The 24,823-nt window shown below is 35.7% G+C and overlaps 2 protein-coding genes across 2 annotated transcripts; both read right to left on the bottom strand.

Annotated features, from left to right (window-relative positions):
• Positions 1-174: 174 nt before the first annotated feature.
• LOC109009190 (lysine histidine transporter 1-like) lies at positions 175-5,138 on the bottom strand. The gene is made up of 8 exons (XM_018989585.2): positions 4,888-5,138; positions 2,541-2,698; positions 2,038-2,421; positions 1,473-1,866; positions 1,282-1,387; positions 1,063-1,154; positions 845-913; positions 175-746 (listed from the first exon to the last, which is right to left on the bottom strand). The coding sequence occupies exons 1-8, from the start codon at positions 4,933-4,935 to the stop codon at positions 648-650; spliced, it is 1,350 nt and encodes a 449-aa protein (XP_018845130.2). The 5' UTR covers positions 4,936-5,138; the 3' UTR covers positions 175-647.
• Positions 5,139-18,487: 13,349 nt separating this feature from the next.
• On the bottom strand, positions 18,488-21,802 carry LOC118349582. The gene is made up of 4 exons (XM_035694783.1): positions 21,160-21,802; positions 20,153-21,075; positions 19,095-20,075; positions 18,488-18,997 (listed from the first exon to the last, which is right to left on the bottom strand). Exons 1-4 carry the CDS (start codon positions 21,800-21,802, stop codon positions 18,488-18,490), a joined length of 3,057 nt encoding a protein of 1,018 aa, XP_035550676.1.
• Positions 21,803-24,823: the final 3,021 nt, after the last annotated feature.

Below are 24,823 nucleotides of genomic sequence, written 5' to 3'. Positions count from 1 at the left end.
CTCAACATCCAAACACAGTCTTAGTGTAATTTTATTTAAAAGGGACTTTAATTGACACCATCTTTTTTTTTTTTTTTTTAAGCTTTAATTGACACTATCTACCCAACAACATTTTGCATACTGACATATTAAGAGTACTTTTTTTTTTGGGTGAAAATCTACGGTGCCAAATCATAGAGATAACGAGATGTATTGCAAACGAAGATAACTCCAAACTACAGGTGCCAAAATGCTGCAAGAAAGCAAGAAGACATCAGGTCCATAAGCTATAAAGACTTCACAAATTCCTTCTCTCATACATAATTGCATTCAGCAAGCACGAAACACCTATACCAACTTTGAAAAGCATAAATGATCACAACGAGATGGGTGATACACATGTATACAAAGCAAAATGACAAAGAAAACAATGCAAGGCCTGTAGAAGTTCCCCTTTGAGTCGGTTCTATGCCCAGAATTTCCTTCTCCACAGACATAGCACTATATAGCATTGTATCAATACTTCATATTCTGACAACAACCTATTAGTGCCACAATGATTACCAAACGCAGTCGAAACATTTAGTTTGGTAACATCATTGGCTTCCCTTTTATCTCTAAAGATTGTATCTGCAGTGACCCAATACTTCTTTGGCTAGGGGGATGCCTTAAGAGTAAAAGTCATAATTCTTGGCTTGAATAATGATAGTCCTCAGCCCTCCAATAGGTGCTACAATCATCAAAAGAGCGCCAAGTATGATGCAGATCTGAAATGATTGAAGCCAAATAAGATCAACAAAACTTAAAGTTCTAAGCAGATCAAAAGACAGTGGGGACAATGAAACGTGAATCAAGTTGCACATACCCAGTTAGCCCACCAAGACAAGCTGAACTTCCTTGGTTTGTATATGGCAAGCCACATGATGCAAGGGAGCTGAGGAATTTAAAAAAAATAAAAAGAGAGAGAGAGTGAGATCCATGTGAAGTCTCCTTTCTCGGATGGCAAGTATTAAAGTAAAATTTACAAATAATATTGTGCTAAAACTAGGAATAGCATCAATATTAGAACTGAATGTGGCTTACAAAGTATGTAGTTGGGGCAAACGCAAACCCTCCAAAAAATCCAAGAAGACCCCCGAAGAAAGGGAATGTAATGGCGACGAACATCGTAAATGCTGCAACAGAAAAATGTTTTATCAACTAGAGTTCAAAGGAACTGGTGGTTTGGGATCCCACCACCTTGTCTGTCATAAGCATATGTAAATGGAAAGAAAGGGCGATGGGAGGGAGGAGTTTACTAACCCACATATACAGTGCGTGAAACAAAACGAAGAATACCACTTGGCTTGAAATGCAATTTCTTTACCAATACAGTTTCTATCATGTCAAACACTGGCATTGCATATATCTACATTAACAGATAAAAGCAGAAGTTCTTTAGTAAAGCAACATTGATTATTCCGAGAAAATATACACCAGAGTTTGAACATCACCTGATAGCTTCCAATAACATGGATGACGACAAACATGTTAGCCATTGCGATAAGCCACCTAGGCTTCTTCAATGACATGAGAATATTATCGTCTACGGAATTTCCGAACATCCAATAACCAATAAGGGCAACAGGGAAGTAGCACAAAGCCACAACTATATAGGCAACAATGACTCCTCTCCACATGGGCCCTTTGGACGGCTTTTCAGGTGTAGATGGGATTGTTGCTTGGATCTCGAGTACCACATTGTGCCCAGCATAGGCAAAAGCCACATCACCCAAGGCATTAAAGAAGTTGAAGACTGTTCCAGAAGTAGACTTGGCTTTATAGCCGTATTGCACATCTGGCTTAACACCTTTGTCAACAGAAGCTCCCCAAGCAATGGTAGAGTAACTGCCAGATAGCATAACAAATACACATCAGTATCTATCCCACTTCTGTTCACTTTTTCTTATCTTCCTACTTTCAATTGTTTTTCAGAGAGCTGTTGGCTTTGGAATCAATTTTGTCATTGCTTGCAACAAAAGTTGGCACTTCGATTAGAGAAACAAAATGCATGTGTACCTTAAGGACATGACTGCTGCAGCCAAAGAGACACCTGAGATGGAGTTGAAGTTGGGGAGATGGGAGAGCACAAAGTGAACAGAGGCAAAAATCATAATGAAGTACGTTAATTTGATGCTTTTACAATCTGGACAGACCGTATCATGGAACTTCTTCAATGATTTTCCACCCGTGACCATATACACTACGTTCACACCGACCTCAACTATAAGTTGTTGGGGAACCACGATATAGAGACCAAGTTTTTCACCGAAGGCATACTGACCAAGTTCATGGTATCTATCAAACCGTCTCCCAGGTACCATCTCGTGCATCTCAACCATTTGCCATAGTGTGTACAAAGTGATGATCCATGATAGGACTAGCACGACCACCCCAGGACCCCTGAAATTGATGAAAGCTAAACTCAATATAATTGGACATTCTACTGCAAATGATATCCTTTGAAGCAATTTAAGAAGCAAGTCTAACTAAATCTTATGGAAACTATAATTTAAACGTACCATCCAAGCTCTGACATGGCGTAAGGGAGACTGAGAACACCAGCTCCAACCATGGCAGTGACATTGTGGAAAGCTGAATACCACCATTTTGCATTCCTCGATGAAGTAATCGGAAGCCAGTCATCAATAGCCTTCTGCTTCGCTAATTTCTCTTCAATCTGTAGTTGACAATTAGACAATTCTTCATCAGTATCAATGACAACGTAAAGACCATTCCAAACACAATAATAATCAAACAGTTAGCACACTTTTACTCATGCTGATTAAATCAGCAATGCTGAACTAATAAGACAGCAAAACGGGACAGTTTTTTGCCGTTAATAAATAAATCCAATACAGTTGAAGTCAGTGGACAATGAACATCAATCATGGACAGAAAAATATGCTTGCCTTTTGTTTCCCTATAAATTGGAGCTCATTCGTAATGACTTAGTTATTGGGTATGCAGAATATTATGATCATTCTAATGACGTTGACAGCAGAAATTCCCCAAATCTTTGGAGGGGAACAATCAAAGAAGGCCATTATAAGTTCTCAACTTTATATGTCAGATGGTATATAGACCACAGTTTGTTTCCAATGTGTGCTCATCACATAGAAATCGCCTCCTGTTGGATACCTAGCGAAACCAACCAAGTGGTTTGTTCAAACTCATTCAGCACATGTTATATATTGGCCGTGGCGTTGAAATTCTTCATTGGCTTCTTATGTATAAACTAACATCCTCAGACACCTAGTATGGTCCAGCTCCTAAAAGATGGTAGATATTCTTTTTATAAGTAGCTACTAAAGGTAGTAGATAAACAGCCTCCAATAACTTTTCCACTCAACCAACCTAGTAACTTTCCTTATAATATTAGGTGCACCTACTCCCCAACTTTCCAATTGTAAGTTTGCTTTTACATGAAACTGCTGCAGACAAAAAGAGAATGGTTCTGCTGAAAACCTTATTAAAATTGGTATATTCATGTCGACCCGATATGGTAGAGGAATTTCCAAGTACCAACTAAGGCACATGGAATTGGGTGTATGCATTGCTTTTATATGAAACTTCTGAAGAAAGTAAGAAGAACATGGATGCTAAAGATATTATTGATTTGAGTTATTCTACTCTTAAGTAGGTGTGTAGAGCACGTCATCTATATCACTTAAATGGTAAGATTTGATTTGTAAGATTCAAATTTTAAAATTTGTCTTTTGAATCAAATTATGTCATGTAAGCATTTTACTATTCTCTACCATTTAATAGAGAAATTAAGTGTGCTCCATTCACAAGCTTGAGAATATAATTTCTCTATTAATTTTGGTCTCTAATTGGTATATTCATGTTGACCAGACATGATTTAAGGAATTTCCAAGTTCCAACTAAGCCACATGGAATTAGGTGTATGCAGTGTGAAATTAGAAACCAGATTGTACCAAGATCACCGCCTTAAAAAAGGCAGGCCCGACTATGACCTGGCTTTAAAACGCATCTATGCAAACAACTTCAGTACAAGTTGCCATAAAGCACAATATAAAAGAATAATTACATTGAGCATCAAATTGCCAGCACACAATTAGGAATACTTTATAAAATTAGAGTTTTGGTCAACTTGTTTGAAGGCAAGTCCAAAAAGAAAGATAACAAAATAAATAAGCTTGATTGAAGCAAAAGGCCCGGTAAGCATGATGTGTTCCTTAAAAAATCACATGGGGCCTGCATGTGGCGCCCACGCGTGCGTGAGAGGAGCGCAAGATGTAGCCTAGGTAACATGGGATAGTTTTCGATTTTACTAGAGGTTGTCTCCTACCCAAGTATTGTCTCTGAGACTCTAACCCTTTGGAATGGAAAACCAGTTTCTGTATTGTCTCTAGACTCTGAGTCTTTGGTATGGAAAACCATTTTCAGCCCATTCTGTGAAAAAATAACAAATAAAAAAGAACGAGGAAGGCTTTAGAACTAAGTTACTAACTAGATTCATTATCCCCACAAATTTTTTTTTAAAAAAAAGAATATTTTCCCTGTCCAAGGAAATAACCCCAAAGAAACATCCATTCATATCATTTCAGAAACTCGGAAAAAACTATGTACACCTCGAAATTTTTTTCTGTAATACTTGTTTAAGTTTGGTTTGTGAACATTACATTATCGCTCACCTTTTGATTAAAGAGGGATCGTCTAATTAATGGACAAAATTAATATATATTCCAATATTGTCATCATTTTTATGTAATCCATGCAATCAAATGGAATATATATGCAATAGACAAACGTGGATAAAAGAAACAACAATATAAATACAGAACTCAGTAATTTTGGAAATTCAGAACTTTCGTAGAGAGAAGAAGAGAGAGAGAGACTTACGTTAGCGCGGTCGTATGAGTCCTGGTGTGTCGGAGCTTGAGTTCCCATAGCTGTGTGGACTGCAGTGAATTGCAGGAACCGGGCAAGGAGATCAAATGGCAGAAGAAAGTTTTGAATACAACGCTAGTTTCAGCTCACCAAATGTCGAAATGGATCTTTGTATTTATAAAGATGTTTGCAACGGAGCGAGAGAGAGAGAGGGGCCTGAGTTGCCTGAAGGCCATGTGTGTCTTCGTTGACTTCGAAAAATCTTCTTCTTCGAAAGAGGGAAAAATATTTACAGCAGCCAACAGCCGGCGCACACTCAATGCATTGAGCGTTAAAAAAAGGGAAATGCTATGCATCAGCCCCACACCAGCACACACTTCACATCACTTTTTTTTTTTTTTTTTACACTCAATAGGTTGAGTGTGTGCTGGTGTGGGGTTGATGCAAATATTTTTCCTTAAAAAAAAGAGGTTTGCTACATAGAAACCACTGTAGCAGTGCACTCGTTGCACATGCTACGTGGCTTCTTTGTTTTTTAAAAAAAAAAAAAAGAAAAAAAAAATCAAAACATTCAATTTGAAAATGGGTTTCGCTTTTATCCCCATTCAAATTCCTGCCGCGAAACACCTTCCTCCCTCGCCACCCTTTTCAGCTTTCTCAATCCAGCACCTCTCGGTGACGCCGTCTCTCTCGTTAGTGCCACTGAGCGACGCTCCCCCGTCTGCCCAAAGCCTCTACTCTCTCGCGAGTTTGTTGAACGAAGTAAACAATATTTGAATCTCAAGAACCCTCATTCCACGCCACGAACCCACGTCCGTCGGCTTTCTCTTCCCAGCGCCCCCTCTCAACGGCGTCTCTCTGTTCATGGCCAACTTGCGAAGCTCGTTCGTTTGCCCAGTGCCTCCACTCCTCGCGAGCTGATTGAAAGGACCAAACCAGCGAAGTCCCAACTGCTCTGTTTCGCCAAATGGTTTGCTCAACAGGATAAAGGTAAATATTGTACTACTATTTTTCCGTCCATACATGCTATGTTCTTCATGTGTACATCGAGATGTGATTTTTATATTTTCTGAGATGGGTATTGTGGCTTAGGGCATGGAGAAATTTCTAGAAAATGCTGTATCCGTAAACTGTTTTTTGAAGACATGATTGTGGTGTTCTCCATTTTGTGCATTAGTTTGAATAGTTGACCCTACAAGAATCCAAGAGATTCTTTGAATTTTGTAAAACAAGTTTCAGCTACATCTTAAGAGGACCAGAAAATCCTCTACTTTTCATACTCCTGAAAATATAGTAATTTTCTTGAGAGGAACTCCAAGAATCATCTCATATGGTCACATACAACTGTCATAAAACCAATCTCTTTGGCTCCTATTTTAAGTATGCTACAACTATACAATTGGGAAAAAAATGCAACAGGCATACTTATCTCAAACTTTGTACAAACACTTTGATTTGGGGATGCCAATGCTGTTTGGGCCAAATGGTTTGCTGATTTCTGTGCATCTGTTGGTTTTGTGTTACTCTATGATTTCTTCTTCTTTTTTTTTTTTTTTGGATAAGTACTCTATGATTTCAAATGTTAAAGAATTAATTAAATTAATATATAATAGTTTAAAAGCCTTGAACTTCCATGAGCCATAACGTCTCAGAAATGGAGCTCGTTGACTTCCAACAAGCCTGCTACTAGATAATAGTGTAAAAGGTAGTTAGACTCTCTGTTAACAAAGATTTCAATAGGTGAATTATGGATTGGTACTGAGAAATTTTGAAGGTCTCAGTCTTTCTTCAATTACAAATTGACATGTACTGCAGTCTGTCAACTCTTAGTTAAATAGGTGACAACTACCCTCTTGATTGCATTCACATGGTTTGCATTCACTGCCCTCTTGATTGCATTCCAATCCTGTGCACTTTGACAACTGCCATCTTGATTGCATTCACATGGTTTGCATTGCAAAAATACGATTTAGGGGACATCAATGAAGTGGGTTGGGTGCTCTGGGCATGGTGTAATATTGGTGGTGCCATGCCTGCAGTATTGAAGAGCGACTAAGTGATACTCAAGTCTAATTATCTTGAATTGGCGGCAATGAATTCTTTTATCTCTATGTATATAACAATCTCATTAACTATTTTTATTTAAGAGAAATTGGAATTTAAAAAAATGAAAGAAGAAGCATATGCATGTGAAATTAGAGAATGTTTAGATACTAGTAAGCTTCATGAGCATTGCTGCCGAAATTAGAAAGCGGTTGATTTGGCATTCATGAAATGGCTGGTATGGATGACAATGATGATTTGTAGTGTGGATGTATTGCTCAAAGATATAGACCTAGCAACATAGAATTCAGCTAGTTCATTCATTAGCAGTTTTAAAACATGGGAAAGTATTTTCTTGGACAGGTCATTGGTAGAAAGTTTTGAAAGTTGGTTTCATTTTATGTGATTTCATTTTATGGATTGCTCATTATTCCAAAAAGAATTGCTCACAAAACCAAACAAATTGGTTGCCAGTGACAAATACTGTAAGGGTTGCTCCAGAGTCTACTAATTATGGTTTCTTTTACATTCTCTTATTTCCTTTCTCTTCTTTATTTTTTACTAAACTTCTTATATTGAATTCTTTTTGTTTGCCTCTCTTCCAGTGTAAGCATCAGTTAGCTGCAAGACTAGCTCTGTCATTGGGAGCTTTTATTGAAGTTAAGGTGTCTGATGAGCAGCTAGCAATACTGCAATCAAAACTCTGAAGTCCTTTGGTGATAGCCACTTTTGCATTCAGTTTGATGTGGAGCATAAGCAAAAAATATAATTGTTGTGTTTATCCAATTAGATCTTGGTTGTAATTGTGGACAACTATTTTAGAGTGTAATTCTGGTATGCTTGGCTGTAATGCTTGGCTGTAATTGTGGACAGATCTTGGTTGTAGTTGTGGACAACCATTGTCAAGTGTAATGTTGTGGACAGATTGGTTGTAATTCTATAAATATTTTGGTGGTTAGTGTATTTTTTGGCAGAGTTTGGTTCTAATTTTGGACAGATTACCCTATGATTTTGGACAGATTACCATATAGTCTTGGATAGATATTGTTATCATTACAATCATAATCAACAGAGTGCAATGTAAACAATTAAATTATAAAAATGTTTTTGTAAGTAACATTCAAAGTTACATTACATTCCAAAATGTCTTACAAACATTACAACATTTCAAAAAAACATTAACTGGATGAACATTACAGCACAAATCACAACAAAATAATATCCAATCCAGCTTCGTCTTGAGTTTATTTGCCTTTCATATTGCTTGATTCTCGTGCAACTGTTTAATCATGCAAGGGATATACAGCCAAAATATCTTGAGTCCTAAGAAATCAGTAGTTTTCCGGCTGCTGCTCTCGTAACTCTGTAAAATGAAACAAAAAAATAGTTAATTTTTCTTGTTGGAGCTATTCATCTCAATCATGTAAAGAACATGAGTTCAAGCAATGTAAGTTATATTTGTGTCTTCATCTACGTAGTTCGACATTGATATATTTCTGTAAAATGTACTATGAGATTATCCTTTTTCATTCAGATCATTAAATTTAACCAATTGCAATTAGTTTTGTTTTAGAATCCCAATTAGTGGAGATGTGGGATGCAGATATTTTTCTTCAAGGGTTCAAAACGATTGACCACTGTCATGAGATCAGCTATGGTGATGAAACCAGACTGCTGTACTTTATAAACTTGGAAATTAGATTGAGCAGGAAACCCTAATTAATTAGAAATACAACATATCCTTCAACTATAGGATACAACAAACTATTTTTTTTTTATAAGTAGGATACAACAAACTAAATTAAACTATGGAGTAAACAATCCTCCAATTCAAGGTTCACAGTCATTCTTTTATTCCAAACGAATAAAGAGGATGAGAGTATTGATGTGAGGTGAAGGTGGGAAAAAATCATAAGCAACCATTATACTCAAAGAAAGTAAATCGAATAAACATGTTATGAAAAAATCAAAAGAACATGATCTCGATCATTCTTCTCATTTTCAAAAAATGGAAAAGCCAATGCAAGTAAACCATACTACATTCATATATGAGAACAAAAATTCAGAGTCTCACTACATTTTCAGGCAACCAACAATGAGCTCATGAAAAAAGATCACTCAGATTTGAAAAAAAAAAATGCAAATGTTAAGCTCTCATGCATATATCGCCTGTTTAACATAAAATTCATGGAACTCACGCATGCCACTCAGGACATCTATCATTTAGTAAAATCTAGGGCAATCAATTTGCTAGTTCATCAACACTAAAGAAAACCCATGTCTCTCTAGTTGTCTGTAAGTTCCAGGGTTTTCTTAATCTCTTCTTGTCACACTCCTAACTTTGTTAAAGGTAAAACAGGAAGTTCATTGTGATGGCTATCAAACTGCCATTTCCAACACTGAAAAAAAATCAACCAACCTTTCCAAGCATCACGCATATTAGCCCAAAAGACTATAAACAACTTGGCATAACGTGCTAGCTACCGCACGGTGGAGTTCATAATGGGGTTTGTGACAAGCAAACATCTCTAACACTTATAAAAGTCTAGCAACCTTTCCAAGCATCACCCATATTAACCAAAATACAAAGAGAACATCTACAGGAGCCATCAGAGGCAACATCTACAGGAGGTACCATTAGTTTCTAGCAAATACAGAGAGAAAAAATAGATGAAACAGAGAAAAAAAGAAAAGAAAATAAATGTATGCTAAACCTCCCAAAGATCTGAGGGAAGCTTCGCGTCGTTGGACTGAGGGCGACTTCGCGTCAGTGGACTGAGATGGGACCGAGGGCTTCGTCTTTGGTGAACTGAGGGATCGAGGGCTTTGTCGTTGGTGGACTAAGGGACTGAGGGCTTCTTTGATGGATTGAGGGACCGACGGCTACGGGACTTATCTTCTCGGGAGGCTGAAGGAAGGGAATGAGGGCTGAGAGGTTCGAGGGCTTGGAGGCAAAATGGAGGCTCGGGAGGGCTGGCGTTCTTCGATGGCTAAGATTCGGGGGGGATTCGAGGGTTTGGCATCGAGATGGAGATGTAGGGCTTGGGGTTTGATATGGAGGTTCGGGAGGGGGCTTCGAGGGCTTGGGGGCGAAATGGCAAATGGGAATGAGGCTGAGAGACGGAACGCCTCAAACCGGTTCAGTGTCTAAGTGAACCCGGTCTACACGTCATGTGTGCAATGGATGCACCGAAATAATGGCTTCTGTAAAGATTTTTCCTAAAAAAAAAGAGATTTGCTGGAAATCAGCCCGTATCCGCTGCATACCTCACATAATTTTTTTTTTTTTTTTTTACACTCAATGCATTAAGTGTGCAGCGGATACGGTTAATGTAAATATTTTTTCTAAAAAAAAATAATCATGTGAAGTGCGCGTCAACTGTAAGATGATGTATAGCATTTTCCTCGAAACAGTTATGCAGTCGAATTTCATAAATAGATAAATAAATAATAAAAATTATTCTCATCATTTTTATACCACACATAATTTTTTATTTTTTTATTTATTTTTATTAAATATATGATATATAAATAAAAAATATAAAAATTTAATTAATTTAAAAATAAATAAATAAATATAATATGTAAAGTGTGAAGATGATAAATAATAAATCTCAATAAATAAAGGACCTCCAAGTTTACACGCCAGAATTTGCAGGAAACCAGCCCCTCGCCCAGCATTCTTCAACTTTTTTTTTAAGAGATTAGCATTTACAACTTTTAAAACTCATTATATTTATAAAAATTAAATTAAATTAAATTAAAATACTAATATTTTTTTTACGTAGCTGATGTTGTGATTCTCATCAACAATATATTTAATGTGTAAAAAAACTGTTCTTTTCAAGTAGAATTTTATAATAAAAACTAAAATAGATAACCCTGATTTTAAATTAAGGAGGGGATCTTATGATCATTAATGCTTAATACTAAGGGAAAAAATAAAAATAAGAAACCCTTTTAATTATCATTTAAATTGTACTTTTTAAATTATTAAATTTTGAAAAAATATCAAAAACTGAATCTTACAATATTAATTGTCAAAAATATATGATGGTTATCTTATACTTTCCATAATTTTCTAACACATTATCTCTGCCCATGTCTAAACGAGAAATACTAGGAGGTATGCATTCGGAACATATTTTTTTCTAGTCTGATTTGGAATTCAAAAATCGAGGTGAATTCCAACACTTATCCGTCCGAATTGGACTCGGATGGGTAAAATATTCTTCTACCCGCTTGGATACGGTTATAAATATGGTTATTTAACCGATTATCTGTAACCATAAGTTTTTTTTTTTAAATATAATTTTTGTTTCAAAAAAATAACGTTGTTTTTATACATGCAAAACACGTGTACAAAAAGTAGAGTTTAAATAAAAAAAACAAGAGTTAGAAAAAAGTGGAGTTAAAACCGGATATTAGTTACAATCTAGGTATCTAGTTGATACCTGCCCGAATTGTAACCGGTTTTATCCAGGCGGGAATCTATCCTGTTTTAAAAATTCAGATATGGATCCAGATATTCTCAGATATTCAAATCCGTATCCAGATGCACACTCTTAAGAAGTATTACAAATATAAATAAATTATATAAAAATAAATTCAAAAATTTTACGTGATTCATTAGATTTATTTTAAAATAAGAATAATTTTATAATAATTTTATGAATTATTCTTGTAAATTATTTTTTTTATGAATAATTCAAAAATTTATAAATTATTCTTATATAATCTTTTTATGACTGAAATATCTCTCTTAACTAAGAGCATTCCTATCTCATATCTTATATGTCTATTATTCCTAAATTATAGAGAATAATTTAGAAAAAAGTTCAAAAACTCCTTATTATCCCATTCCCTATTTTAGGATTTTGATTTAGGGTATGAACAGTAGTTTCCTATATATAGGAAATTACTTTTCATCCCCTAAATCATCTTTTATTAATATTTTATTTTAATAAATAAAATAAATTATTCTTTCAATCAACTACACTTTCTCTTATATTCATATTTATTATAGTTTTAAAAATTTTAAAAATAATTTAAATAATTACTAAAATATAAAAATAATAATTTTAAAAATATTATCATACCCGTAAAAAAATAATTTAAATTTTTGTTTAAAATATTCACTATAGTAATAGTTTAAAACATAAGAAAAAATATTAAGTAGTTAAGTTTGTAAATGGAAATGAGAGAAAAAAGTAATAAAGAAATAATAGAATAATATTATTTTAATATAATAGAAAAATGATAGAAAATGAGATATATAAGATTTTTTAAAAATGAGTAAAATTTAAGATAAAATTATAAGAAGTGTTATTTTTAACTAAAATTTAGAAAAAAATTTAAAAAATGGGATAAAAATGCATAATCATTTCAACCCATATCAAGTGGCTTTGGCCATTTTTTTTTTTTTTTGATAAAGGATCTCATTCCATTAATAAAATGGACATACAACTTTGACTTAAAAAGTCAGATACAATCGTTAATAGCACCTCAGCACACTTTCGTGGCTGACATGGTCTAGCCCAGACGACAAAACTCTAAAGACCGAGGTCTAAGAGATTCGTCGTACACATCTCTGTCCCCGACAGAGTAAACAAACCCCATACCCCGACTACGCGAGGTAGGGTACACCAATCCCATACACCGCCAAAGCGGAGATGGGGACATACCACCAGTTCGGACCACGGTCCGCGGGGACTAAATTTTTGATTTTTTTTTTTTTTTTATATGTAAAACAGAACACAAGAAAAAACATTGAAACACAACTAAAACCAACAGCAGAAGAAAAGCTCCGAACGGCTGCGGAGGCGCGTGCAGAACACGCGCCACCCTGGGAGAAAACCGTCGACTGATCTTGGAAGTTCCGGGCTCACAGACCCCAGCGGCGCCGCGCGTCGCGACGGTAGAGGGCCTCTCGACGACGCGAGAAGGCCACTCGCCGAACGCCTACGAGTTTGTTGGCCGCGCGTGCGAGCAACTCGCCACTCCGGATGGCATCGCCTTCGGTAGACTTGAAGATCGACGACTGGGCAACACCAAGGGGAGGCTCGTGCTGATCTATTGTCGCCGGAGAGACCATATCCGGTGTTCCCCCTTATTAAGCCTACAAAACAAAAAACACAAAAACGGAGCTGCTGTGGCACAGAGCAGACGGAAGAGGGAGAGGTGGGGCGAGGGGGAAGAAGCCGAAGCTCCCACCCCCTCGAGAGAGACGGGTTCGAGGCGCTGAGGGAGGCGGCGGGTTCGGGAGAGACGAGAGAAGTGAGAAGTTCAGGAGGAAGTGGCTTTGGCCATTTAACGTTAGGGAGAGCGTCGTACAGTAGTACCGGTAGTGGTCCATTTTTTCCCAACGTGCCCGTACTTATCAACATTTGTTTTTTTTTTCCAACGTGCCCACTACGTTGCTTACTTTTTTCCTGGACGGCTTAAAACCCATTTATAAAAAAAAAAAAAAAGAAAAAGAAAAAGAAAAATCGACGTCAATTAGAATGGAAAATGAAGAATAATCACTAGTAGAGATATGGATGGAATCTCTCTCTCTCAGTAAAAAGAGTTGCAGATTCGTAAAAAAGGAGAAGATCCTTTACTTTGATTATATTAACGCGTCCCAGCAATCTTTCTATAGCAAGAAACGCGAAACTTTACTTTGAAAAAGAAAGTGTTTGTTGCTAAGTTTGTTTTATATCATATCAATAAAGGTGAAAAGTTTTATAAATTTTAAAAAATAATAATTTTTTTTAAATTAATAATTTTTTATTATTTTAATTAAATAAAAAATATATATTTTAATTTTAAAATCTCAATACTTAAAGTACTCAAAATAAATCAGTTACTCAAAATCAAATGGTTTTATATTTTTATCAATATTGAGTCTAAAAATTGGGTAATATATTTTATTACTCATCATTCTTATATATTATATATTATATATTATATATATTTTTATTTTTATTTTATTTTATTTATTATTTCTAAATTAATTGAATTTTTTTATTTATCATTCATATATATTTGATAAGGAAAAAGAATTAAAAAAAATTAAAAAAATTAAAAAATTATGTGTAATATATATTAAAAAAATAATAAATATAATTTTTCGATAAGAACTACCCTATAGGCTATAGAGTACTTGCCATTTACTTTCCTTGGGATGACTCCTAGCTGATGATTAATGGGTATAAACGCTAATTAAGGATGGATAACGTGTTATAACAGTTTTGGAGCCCATATGAAGATAAACAATGAATTGAGGAGAGTAGCGTGAAAGTGAAGTTTGATTCTATTTGCAATTTAAAGATGAGTAAGTTTTACATATATTTAAAAAAAAAAATTGGATAAATTTAGGATATACATGAAAGATTATTTTTTTTTAATGGCATATCTTATTTTTTTCAAATTAAGTGTGTTAAATGTGTACATTCTAACTGTATTTAAGATTACTCTTTTTTAATAAATTAGCAAGTAAAATGTCATGGAAATTAATGAAATAATTAAATATTTATTTCTCTCATTTGAGATCTTTTCAATAATAAAAAAATAAATTTCATCCATTCGATGAAAACTCAAAATAAATTGAGTTAATTTGAAAGTAAACTAATCTAATAGGATATTAAAAATTTTATGTGCAGTTATTTTTACGTACTCTTTTACACAATTTATTAATATGATTGGTTGTATCACTTTTTTTAATATAAAATAATTATTTTAGCCAATCATATATATGTGTGTATGTATATATATATATATATATATATGTATATGTATATATATTATTAGTTCTACTATATACAATCTTTTTTATGTACTTTACTGTGTAGCTATCATATAAAAAATTAAAAGATAGAAAGGAATATACGGACCAAACCGGCAACGATCAGTGGATTGGATGCATCTTGGTGGCATTTGGCGCAATCTAATTATAATATCCTACGTGAATCATAGGGAATTCATAAGGAATCTATAAGAATATCGAATCTACTATTTTTTTTTTATTCGAAAGCAGCAATTCAGCAAATATTTTTAAGTACGACAACATCAAAGCTACATATATTAATTCAGAAACACTCGAACGACAACCTATCATTTTTTTGTGAACAATAATAAATAATTATGCTACTTGTTTTTATTCAATATATATGACTTGGATCGATATATTTTTTATTTTTGTAAAAGGGGATCGAGAGATTTGGGATTTGAATTTTAAAATTATTTCATTATTTTTTATTAATTTTTTTACTATTATTTATAAATTATTTCATTATTATTTACAGAAATTATGATATATTTTAAAAATAAATATAGATAGAAGTCACTATTGAGAGCATCCATTTTATACACATAATGTGTCATCATCTAGACTACACATCTCCTTAAATGAGTGTTGAAAATACTCAACTAGAAGCAGCCATGCAGTGAGTGTAAAGTATGCACTGCTATAATAACTTATGTTTAACATTACTCATATTTTAATATCCGCACTCAATCTCGGACATCATGGGATGAATAAAATGCATGAAGTTCACACAATCTGCTAACTCTGAACAGTTGATCCATTTGAAACGTTTAGTCGTAGTACTCCATTGACTTTGAATCTATTTTTGTTGCTTCTTCTCGTCATTTTCCTTAGAATATGTCCACAGACGTGGTGACGTGGTGACATTTATGAGTAGGGCAGCCTTTAGATTCCTTCCAAAGCATTTGCAATTTTCCATAGCATTGACCAAATTTGTCTGGTCTAGCGAAAACTTTTCACAATTTATTTACGTGATATTATTGTATAATTTTTTTAATTTTTTATTAAAAATATTCTATTAGCATATCATATAATTATCACGCAAACAAATCGATTGTTAAGAAATAACTCCATAATAATTACGATAATTTAATTTAAATGAAAAAAATTTTAAATTTAATTTTTACAAATTAAATAACTTCAATTTAAGTAATATAACTTCAATTCAGGAATAAAATAACTCTGACAAATTTGGTAAAAAAGCTGAAATAATCGCCTCCTCTTTAGAAACTCCATGAAAGGATAAAGGTCAATATATACATTATGCAGGCTTTGATTCAACTTGATCATGTCCAACTTATTATCAAGTTTTCACATTAATTATCATATGGATGGATAGGTACGTGCGCACTCTTAGGACTCGTTTAAATAGTGAAATGAGATTAAATGAGATGAATTTAAATTAATTGAATAAAATATTGTTAGAATATTATTTTTTAATATTATTATTATTTTAAAATTTTAAAAAAATTGAATTGTTTATTATATTTTATGTGAGAAGTTAGAAAAATTTTAATGATGAGATGATATGAAAATATCTCTATATCCAAACAGGTACGTAGTGTGCAAAAGGTATAGGATGATCAGATTCAGCACCATATGGTGGAATCTGAACGATCTTTTAACCTGAAAACCAATGAAGTTAAAAAGGTCATTCCCACAAAAGGCAAAAAGGGTTCGTTCATCAGCCTTCTCCATTATCTTTCTCTTTAAATATTCCTTTCTCATAATTATAATCCTTCTTTTCGCTTGAGTGCTACGAACCGTTTTGGCTTATATCGGCTATTGCAAGCTGTCCAAATTTGATTTCACGCCCAATATGAATATCTCACAGGCAATCCATGAGAACATTGACTTCCTTCTCCAAACTTTCAGAAAAAGCCTCTTAAAAACATCAAAAGGATGTAACTTCCACTAGGTTTGCCATGATTCAAATCCAGATATTATTTATTTTTGGGTTAATTACACTTTGCCCCCTCCAACTATCACCAAATTCACAATGTGCCCCCGAAACTATTGATTGCATCAAAGTGGACCCTCTTACTTTAATAACGTCTCAATCCCCCCCTTCCGTCTACGATGAGAGTTAAATCAAACGGAAAACTCACCCACGTGCTTCTCACATGCTAATCCTTCATTGCAAAGACAAAATCACCCCTCACTCCATCGGTTTCCATTTCCCCAAACTGAACTTCATATTCAAAAATCCCCAAATCCATGGCCAAAACGACTCGTTTTATTAATGCCGAAAAATGGTTTTGTTTCAAAGTGAAGAACGTCTGTCTTGAAGCCATTAGGAGCGATGGAGAAATAAGCTAGGGTCAACTGCAAAGAAGGTGGGCAACGACGAACCCTAACAAAGCTGCCAACCACGGTGTGAGCTGCCGACCACGACGTCGGTGTTCCCTTCGAACTGTTAGTGACTCCATTGCAGAGGAGTTTTTTTGTAGAGCTCTCATTCAAATTGCTTTCTCCATCGCAGGTACCTCAGTGATTGTTAATATTGATAACAAATCTCCCGCCTTGATGTAGTTTAAGAATACTATAAATGACTGTACGTTGTAAGGTGAAAAAATGATTCGAGTTTATTGTAGCTCAAGAATGCTATAAATGATTGTACATTGTAACTCAACAATGTTCCAATTTAATTGCCATGATATTGATTCGATACCATGCTTAGATAATGTTCTAGTTTAGTTTGTTAAGATTCTTTTCTCCTTTTGTATAAAGCTGCAGTAGTCTGTAAAGAATAATATTGATTCAAGTCTATAGAGTAGAAATGTTTTGGCTCATCAACCTCTCTTTTAACTGTTTCATTTCTACACTCATAATCCTGACATATTTCAGCAGGTTGTGAAAGATGTCTACTGGTTCATCTAGTACAAGATGGGGTGGTAAAGCACCACTAGATGGCCCATTTTGCCGTTGCAATCTACGAGCACGTCTAAGAGTGTCAACTACTGATGATAATTACAAAAGGAAGTTCTGGAGATGCCCATATTGGACTCCTGGTTGTCAACATGGGAGTGGAGACAGGTTTTGTACATTTTTTTATTGGGTAGATGATGACCATTGCTCCACGTGCGGAGATGTGGTTGGCCAGCTACGAGATAGACTCCGGATACGGAGTCGTGAGTTGAAGATTGAGAAATCCGAATTGGAGGCTAACTTAGTGATGGAGAGGGAGCGTAGGGAGCATATCCAAGAGTTATGCAATAAGTTGAAGGAAAAATCTACGGAATTGGAGGCTAAGTTAGTGATGGAGAGGGAGCACATGAAACATATCCAACAGTTTTTGTATGAGGAGAAAGAAAAATCTAAATATTTGCACAAGAAATACAATAATTGCACATGGTGTGGTGTCATTGTAATTGTTCTAGTTGTTGCTGTTATCTACATGAAAATGTCTCATTATGCTGATGAAGGTCCTCGTTACTTGATGATAGCGTAGGATTGGTTAATGTAATTTTTTGGATGTGTATTGACTGTGGTTGTTGTTTTGAATTTAATTGTTGTATTGAACATCACTTGTTGTATGTAATTTGGTTATGGAGTGAATTTTGTGACAACAACTTACTGTGTTGATAATGATTAATAATAATATCACCCTACATATCAAAATCCCTCAATTGGAACAGCAAGTCAATATTGCCAACAAATATTATCACTCTAATAATGTCACCCTACTATAGACCATTACAACAAAAGTTTTCCAATAACAGTAATGTCATTAAGCCCTAACTACACCATTATAACAACAAGTCAATATTGCCAATTTGGTCGCTTCTGTTTCCCCTTTTTATCTTCGTTCATCCTCTCCACACGTGAAGATGACTCTACATTCTTCCCTTTTTGCACTGATGCATTAGCCTTGGCAGGAGGCACTTGGGGCTTGGGTGGCAGTTGACCAACTCTGAATTGCATGCCTCCCCTTCCAGGATTGCCCCAAGAACACAGTCTTCCTTGTGCTGGATTGCTTGTATCAACGTCTAAGTCCACAAACACAGGTCTACGTGTACTAGTCTGTGAGTGGTGGCCCCCAAGTCTTGCAGACCGCCTCCTGGGTGGTCGTTTGGCCAACATCTTTACACGACCCATATTTTTTTGCAGTTGATTACTTTGGCCTGCCTGCGAAGTCTCTGACAAGGGAGTTTGCACTGTTGGACTTATTTGCCATGTTGCCTGTGAAAGCGACGAAGGTGGAGCGTTCCCAGTTTGCATAGATTGGGTTGTTGGCTGTGAAGGCTCTGACATTGGAGGTTGTGAAATGACCTAGTACCACATTTAAATGTAAATTAACATTCTCAACATTTTCAAGCAATATGTAAATTAATACCGTATAGTAAATAAGGAAGAAGTAGCCACTAACTTGTTCATCTGGAAATGAAGGAGCTTGAAATTCTGCTGCAGAAGTGGAGGAGGGTGTGCCTGCGTTCCCACGCGGACATTTTCTTTTGTTGTGACCAACTTGATTACATCTCGAACAGGTCATATGCACACCAGTTTTTCTCAACTTGTTTGCTCCTTGTCGATCGTCCTCATTTCTTCTTCGATGTTTCTTTGGCCTCCCGGGTTGTTTCCTAACCTCAGGAGCAGTAGGCTTCTCGTATGTGGTAGTGAGCCACTGATCCTCACTTGGCATAGGGTAAATTAAAGGCTCGTATGCTGCCCTCCACATCTCCACACTATAGTAATGATGCACATATCCCTTGGGATCTTGGTCAGAATACACAATACATGTGTATGCATGCGGGCATGGAATACCTGTGATGTCCCATCTCAAACATGAACAGGTCCTCTTTTCCAAATCAACCACATATTGCCTACCAGCATTGTTAACTTCAAACTGACCACATCCTGCATACGTTGGAGTACAATAGATGGACAAATCATGCATAAGTTCAAGCTTTGCAACTATCCGAGGCGTGATTGTATTCTCCCATTTACTAATTGCTTCCCTTTTCAACTGATATCGTGCCATCAGTTTCTTCCGTATGGTCTCCACCATAGTCACAATTGGCTTATCACGTGCTTGCAGAATATACGCGTTGAAACATTCACTAAGATTATTCACTACCAAGTCAGACTTTGAAAATGTGTTAAACCATGCTCTAGACCATTGTGATGGGTCTATAACCTTTAGGTAGTCATATGCAGGCTGACTGAGGGCTTTCAGTTCCTCCATAGCTCTCTCAAAGTCCCTCTTTGTGTATGCTGTAGCTGCCTGCCACAATTTCTCCTTTAAAGCCACACCCCTGTGGCCAGCATCTCGAAAATTGGCATATAAATGCCTGACACAAATACGGCTGTCATTGTAAGGCACCAACTCCTCCATTGCTGGTTTTAAACCCTACAAAAAATATTCAATGAGTGGCTCATTTAATAAGTTTTAGTTAATAGAATATATTGAAATATTTATAAAATTACCTTTTGTCTATCACTGATAAATGTCCACCCACCTTCAGGTTGCTGTCCAAGATCGGATATAAGTGTCTCAATAAACCATCCCCAACTATCCTTTAACTCTGCCTCCACAATGGCCATTGCAATTGGGTACATGTTATCATTTGCATCCCTACCAACAGCACATAGGAGCTGCCCCTTAAATGGTCCTTTTAAGAAACAACCGTCCAAACCAATCAATGGTCTACAACCAGCCTTAAAACCCTCTCTACAGGCTGCCAATCCTACATACATCCTTTGAAAAATAGGAGGTAACTCAGGAGCTATTCGTTCCACCCTAACTAACAAACAACTACCTTGGTTCCTTTGTTTCAGGGTCTCACAATAGTCCCATACCTTGGCATACTGTTCTCTATGGCTGCCAAATATGGTAAACTGAGCCTTCGCTCGAGCACGATACAACTTCATTTTAGGAACTTCCACTCCCCACTTTCTCTTAATCTCATCAGCAAGTGCTTTGATAGGCACATTAGGTTGGCTTATAAACAGTGGCATCATCTTATCTGCAATCCAAGATGATGTGACAATGGGGTTCTTATAACTCCTACTACAATCATGTCTTGGGTTTATAGACTTTATCTGGAAAGTTTGTTGCCCTCTAATCCAAGACCCATAAACCCGGTAAGGACATTTAGGGGTATTGCAGACAACAGTAACCCTATCCCCATCATTCTTTGCAAATTTTATCGATTTACCTATATTTAGGTTCAACCTCCTTATTGTCTCTCTAAACTGTGCTGTAGATCCAAACTTCATTCCAACAGATATTTTTGGCTTCTCCAAGTCAACAGCTTGAAACTCGGGAAACTTAAAATCATGATGTCCTTCGTCACCACTATGGACAGGAGATTGAAGGACGTCACTTGGTGTCATATCAGAACAATTACCTGCTAATTGTTAAAGCAAGCATTGTTTAGCAAGTTCTGAAAAATGAACACTAAAATAATAAACAAGAAAATAGAAGAGTATACCTATGTCATCCTCCTCTGGCCACCTTGGACCACTTCTGTCTTGATTCCTCCCTTCATCCTCCTCATCCTCAGCATCTGAGGAAGATTGTGGCTCTTTATCATCAACTGTCACTTGAGACTCAACACCTTTACTCCTTGGTTGTGCAGGCTTTGACCTCGATGTTCCCACTGTATTGACATCAATGTCATACAACTCATCCTCACTACTCAACACTTCTTTCCAAAATGGATCATTAAGTCCAAGGCGACGTGCTTCTGCTTCCTCCTCATCCTCACTCACATCCTCCTCGACATGATGATCATGCAAAGAAGACTGGTGCACTGAAGTTCGAGAATGAGACACAAGATACAAATGAGCCACTTGTTGATCCTGAAGCGCAGCCACCATAGACAGCACATCATGGTCAGATGTAAGCAATTTAAGACCATTGTGCATCCTCAAGCTAGGGTGTCTATAGTAGACTAGGTCACCTGGATGGTAACCATACTTGGCCATAATCGTCTGTATCTCAATCCATGATAGTTGATCCTCATCATATGGTTCATGGTACACATCAGTCTTACCCCCAACATATTCCCCATTCTGCCGCCTATCAATTATCCCACCATGATGGACTTGAAATAACAAATTTCTCGTAGCCATCCTACAAAATATTGTCTATTAAATTAGTCATGGACCGTAGTCAATTATTAGACCAACCATAAAGTAAACAAAAGTAAACTATTGGACCAAACGGATAAATTTGGTCATTTTCCTATGCAAGAGACCACCTCTGTGGTCCCTCTGTCACAACCCGACAATAAAGATAACAACAACACACTCATGTTATTGTGTTCTCAAACTGGGACAACTAACGCCACTCAGCAATGCACTAGCGTCATATTAGGAAGCATACAACATTGGACCCACCTATGTGCAATATTGGAGGGGGACATAATAAAAAACAGTACACTTTAACATTCCAAATTACTCAGTTTTACACGAAAAATATACAAATTCGATGAAGACAAAGATGGAGTCATTTTGAGATGGACTCACCTCTGCGACACCCACTGCGCGAAGAAGACAGATACCAACTCGATGAAGATGAACGAAAATATTTTATGAAGCCACTAAGATTGGTGCGAGGACGAACGAACACCAATGCGAACAACAATCGATCGATGGTCACTGGTTTCCGAGTTAGGGTTTTCGAATTTCAGATTTGGAGATTTTTGAATATGAAGTTCAGTTTGGGGAAATGGAAACCGATGGAGTGAGGGGTGATTTTGTCTTTGCATTGAAGGATTAGCATGTGAGAAGCACGTGGGTGAGTTTTCCGTTTGATTTAACTCTTATCATAGACGGAAGGGGGGGATTGGGACGTTATTAAAGTAAGAGGGTCCACTTTGATGCAATCAATAGTTTCGGGGGCACATTGTGAATTTGGTGATAGTTGGAGGGGGTAAAGTGTAATTAACCCTTTATTTTTAATGAGGGGATGTTTCATGTTTGTGTGAAGAACTGAATCATGCGTGTTATGGTCAAGGTTTATCACATACAGAAGGATATGGTCAATGAAAGGCACAGTTCCAGCAAAACTTTATAAAAGTGTTCAGACTGAACCTTCCTTCCATATATCTCTCAATTCCCCCGAAAATGGGGGGGTTTTGAGTGGGGGGACTCTGTCATTGCAAACCTGTCGTTGTTTCAGAAATCTGGTAATTGGTTCCTTGGCAAAGTGGGGGGGGACTCTTTTAATTCACACGCAAATCCATCCACCCACGCCAATGTCCACTCACTCACCCGCAGATTTTCCTTCTCAGAATCTTAAAATGCACAATAAAACATGCTACAATTGGACCAGAGAGCATGAGCTTGCAAGCTTGAGAAAATTTGCACCGAGACTTGGACCCAAAGCAGGAGGAGGAGGCTTTGTACGTAGTCAACATGAAATAATGCCGTTCTGGAGTTTTTGGTTCACTGAATTTATGGCATGTGATCATGTGAGCTGTCCCATGTTTTGCACAAAATTGATCTCCCCACATGTTTTATGGCTTTCGAATGTATAGATCCTCTTCGCTATTGGCGACTCCAAACTTGACTCGCACTGTTTGTCTAAAAAGTTTTTTTTTATTTGGGATGAACCGTTGAAAAAGTTTTTTTTGGGTCTCATGCAAAAGCGAAAATTAAGGACTGATTTGATTATAAAAAATGAAATTATTTCATCTTATATAATTATTATAATTTTATTAAATTATTATATAAAATATAATAAATAATTTAATTTTTTTAAATTTTAAAATAAAAATTATATAAAAAGATTATATTATAATAATATTTTATTTAATTTTTAACAAAATAACCAAACGAGTCCTAAAACTTTGCCTTGAAATTGGCCTAGTTTTATAAAAGAATATATTTGGATAAAACCAGGATTCATAAAAACCTCCACAAGTTGGTCCTCTAATCTCTTGTCTGAGTCTTATTAAAAAGCATAATAATCCAAGGCGAAACCGTTGGTGGAATTTGTTCAACAATTTCCGAGAAAATCAGAAGAATTTTCTTTCTGAATTAAGGTTAATGTCAACAGATCACTAATTAAGTATGTGGTACCTATCTGCACGCGATTTGTCCAATTATTGCGTGCAGTTAGGGTTATCCAAAACATATTGAAAATCCGTGACCTTTGTTTATTTCAACTACAAAAATGTCAAATATATTTGAATGGACTGTGTGGATTTTTGTGGTTGCATCTATCCCGATGATGTAACATATAAGAATTTACTAAATACTGTCATGTATTCGAAATTTATCTCAATTCATTTCATCTTATCATTATAACTTTTTATTATAATTTTTTTAAATTTTTACACAAAGTATAATAAATAATTTTATTTTTTCCAATCCTAAAACAATAATGATATTAAAAAATAATATTCTAATAATATTTTATTCAACTTATTTAAAATCATCTCAACTTATCTACGAATATAAACCTAAAACATTAGTTTTTTGTTTTTTCTTTCTGTTTTTTACTCTTTTGGGTTACAATTTTCGAATGGTGCAAATCAAATGACATCTTATGCTGAAAATTTCTTGCTATTATTGATGGCTCCAACTGCGCGCAATTAACGGCCATTTCAGAAGAATTTGCGTGGAAGTTTCCTAGAAAGTTTAGTACTTTTTATTGTATGTGTTTGCCAAAAGTCTACAGCTTTCTATGGATTTGTTGATGTTATGCAGACAATGAATTGAAGTCTGTCTTAATATTTAGGGCCTGGGCTCAGTTCGAGTTTACAGCCTGGCTGGTTATATCTGAAGTAAAATTTCCATATTCGAGCCCCGATGTAGAAAAAAATGAGTGAAAAGGAGACAGAACCAATCCTAGGGAAAAAGGAAACGTAGTTTACCCATCTCTTTTTTCTTGTTTGTTGAGGTGTGTTCTTTTGATTATAACAAATTAATCATAGATCATATCATTCATGCATGGGAGTAGTTCAAATTCTTAAATAAAAGTTATGTGTGGAATTCAAGGAATAAGATATCACAAACCATTATGCTGGCATAGGAAGAACAGGCTCTGATGCACTAATCTTTGTAAGAACATGTCACTTTGCCTTTCCAAACCATGGAGAAGAAATTGCATCCCACATAGCAGTACAGTACACGAAGCTACTGAAA

This window comes from Juglans regia, chromosome 10, assembly GCF_001411555.2.
Source record: "Juglans regia cultivar Chandler chromosome 10, Walnut 2.0, whole genome shotgun sequence".
In the NCBI taxonomy this organism is placed as follows: Eukaryota; Viridiplantae; Streptophyta; class Magnoliopsida; order Fagales; family Juglandaceae; genus Juglans; species Juglans regia.
The sequence above is the reverse complement of the archived record's forward strand: the minus strand, read 5'-3'. Positions and strand labels throughout refer to the sequence as shown.

Bases quoted from the DNA above. Each gene is read 5' to 3' on its own strand.
- LOC109009190 (XM_018989585.2), bottom strand. From the start codon at position 4,935: ATGGGAACTCAAGCTCCGACACACCAGGACTCATACGACCGCGCTAAC. The intron at 1,388-1,472 runs GTGATGTTCAAA...CTGTTAATGTAG, and splicing joins ATGTTATTGGAAGCTATCAG to ATATATGCAATGCCAGTGTT. The intron at 1,155-1,281 runs GTTAGTAAACTC...TTTCTGTTGCAG, and splicing joins TTCACGCACTGTATATGTGG to CATTTACGATGTTCGTCGCC.
- LOC118349582 (XM_035694783.1), bottom strand. From the start codon at position 21,802: ATGGCTACGAGAAATTTGTTATTTCAAGTCCATCATGGTGGGATAATT. The intron at 21,076-21,159 runs GTATACTCTTCT...AACAATTAGCAG, and splicing joins GCCAGAGGAGGATGACATAG to GTAATTGTTCTGATATGACA. The intron at 20,076-20,152 runs GTAATTTTATAA...TATTTTTTGTAG, and splicing joins TTATCAGTGATAGACAAAAG to GGTTTAAAACCAGCAATGGA.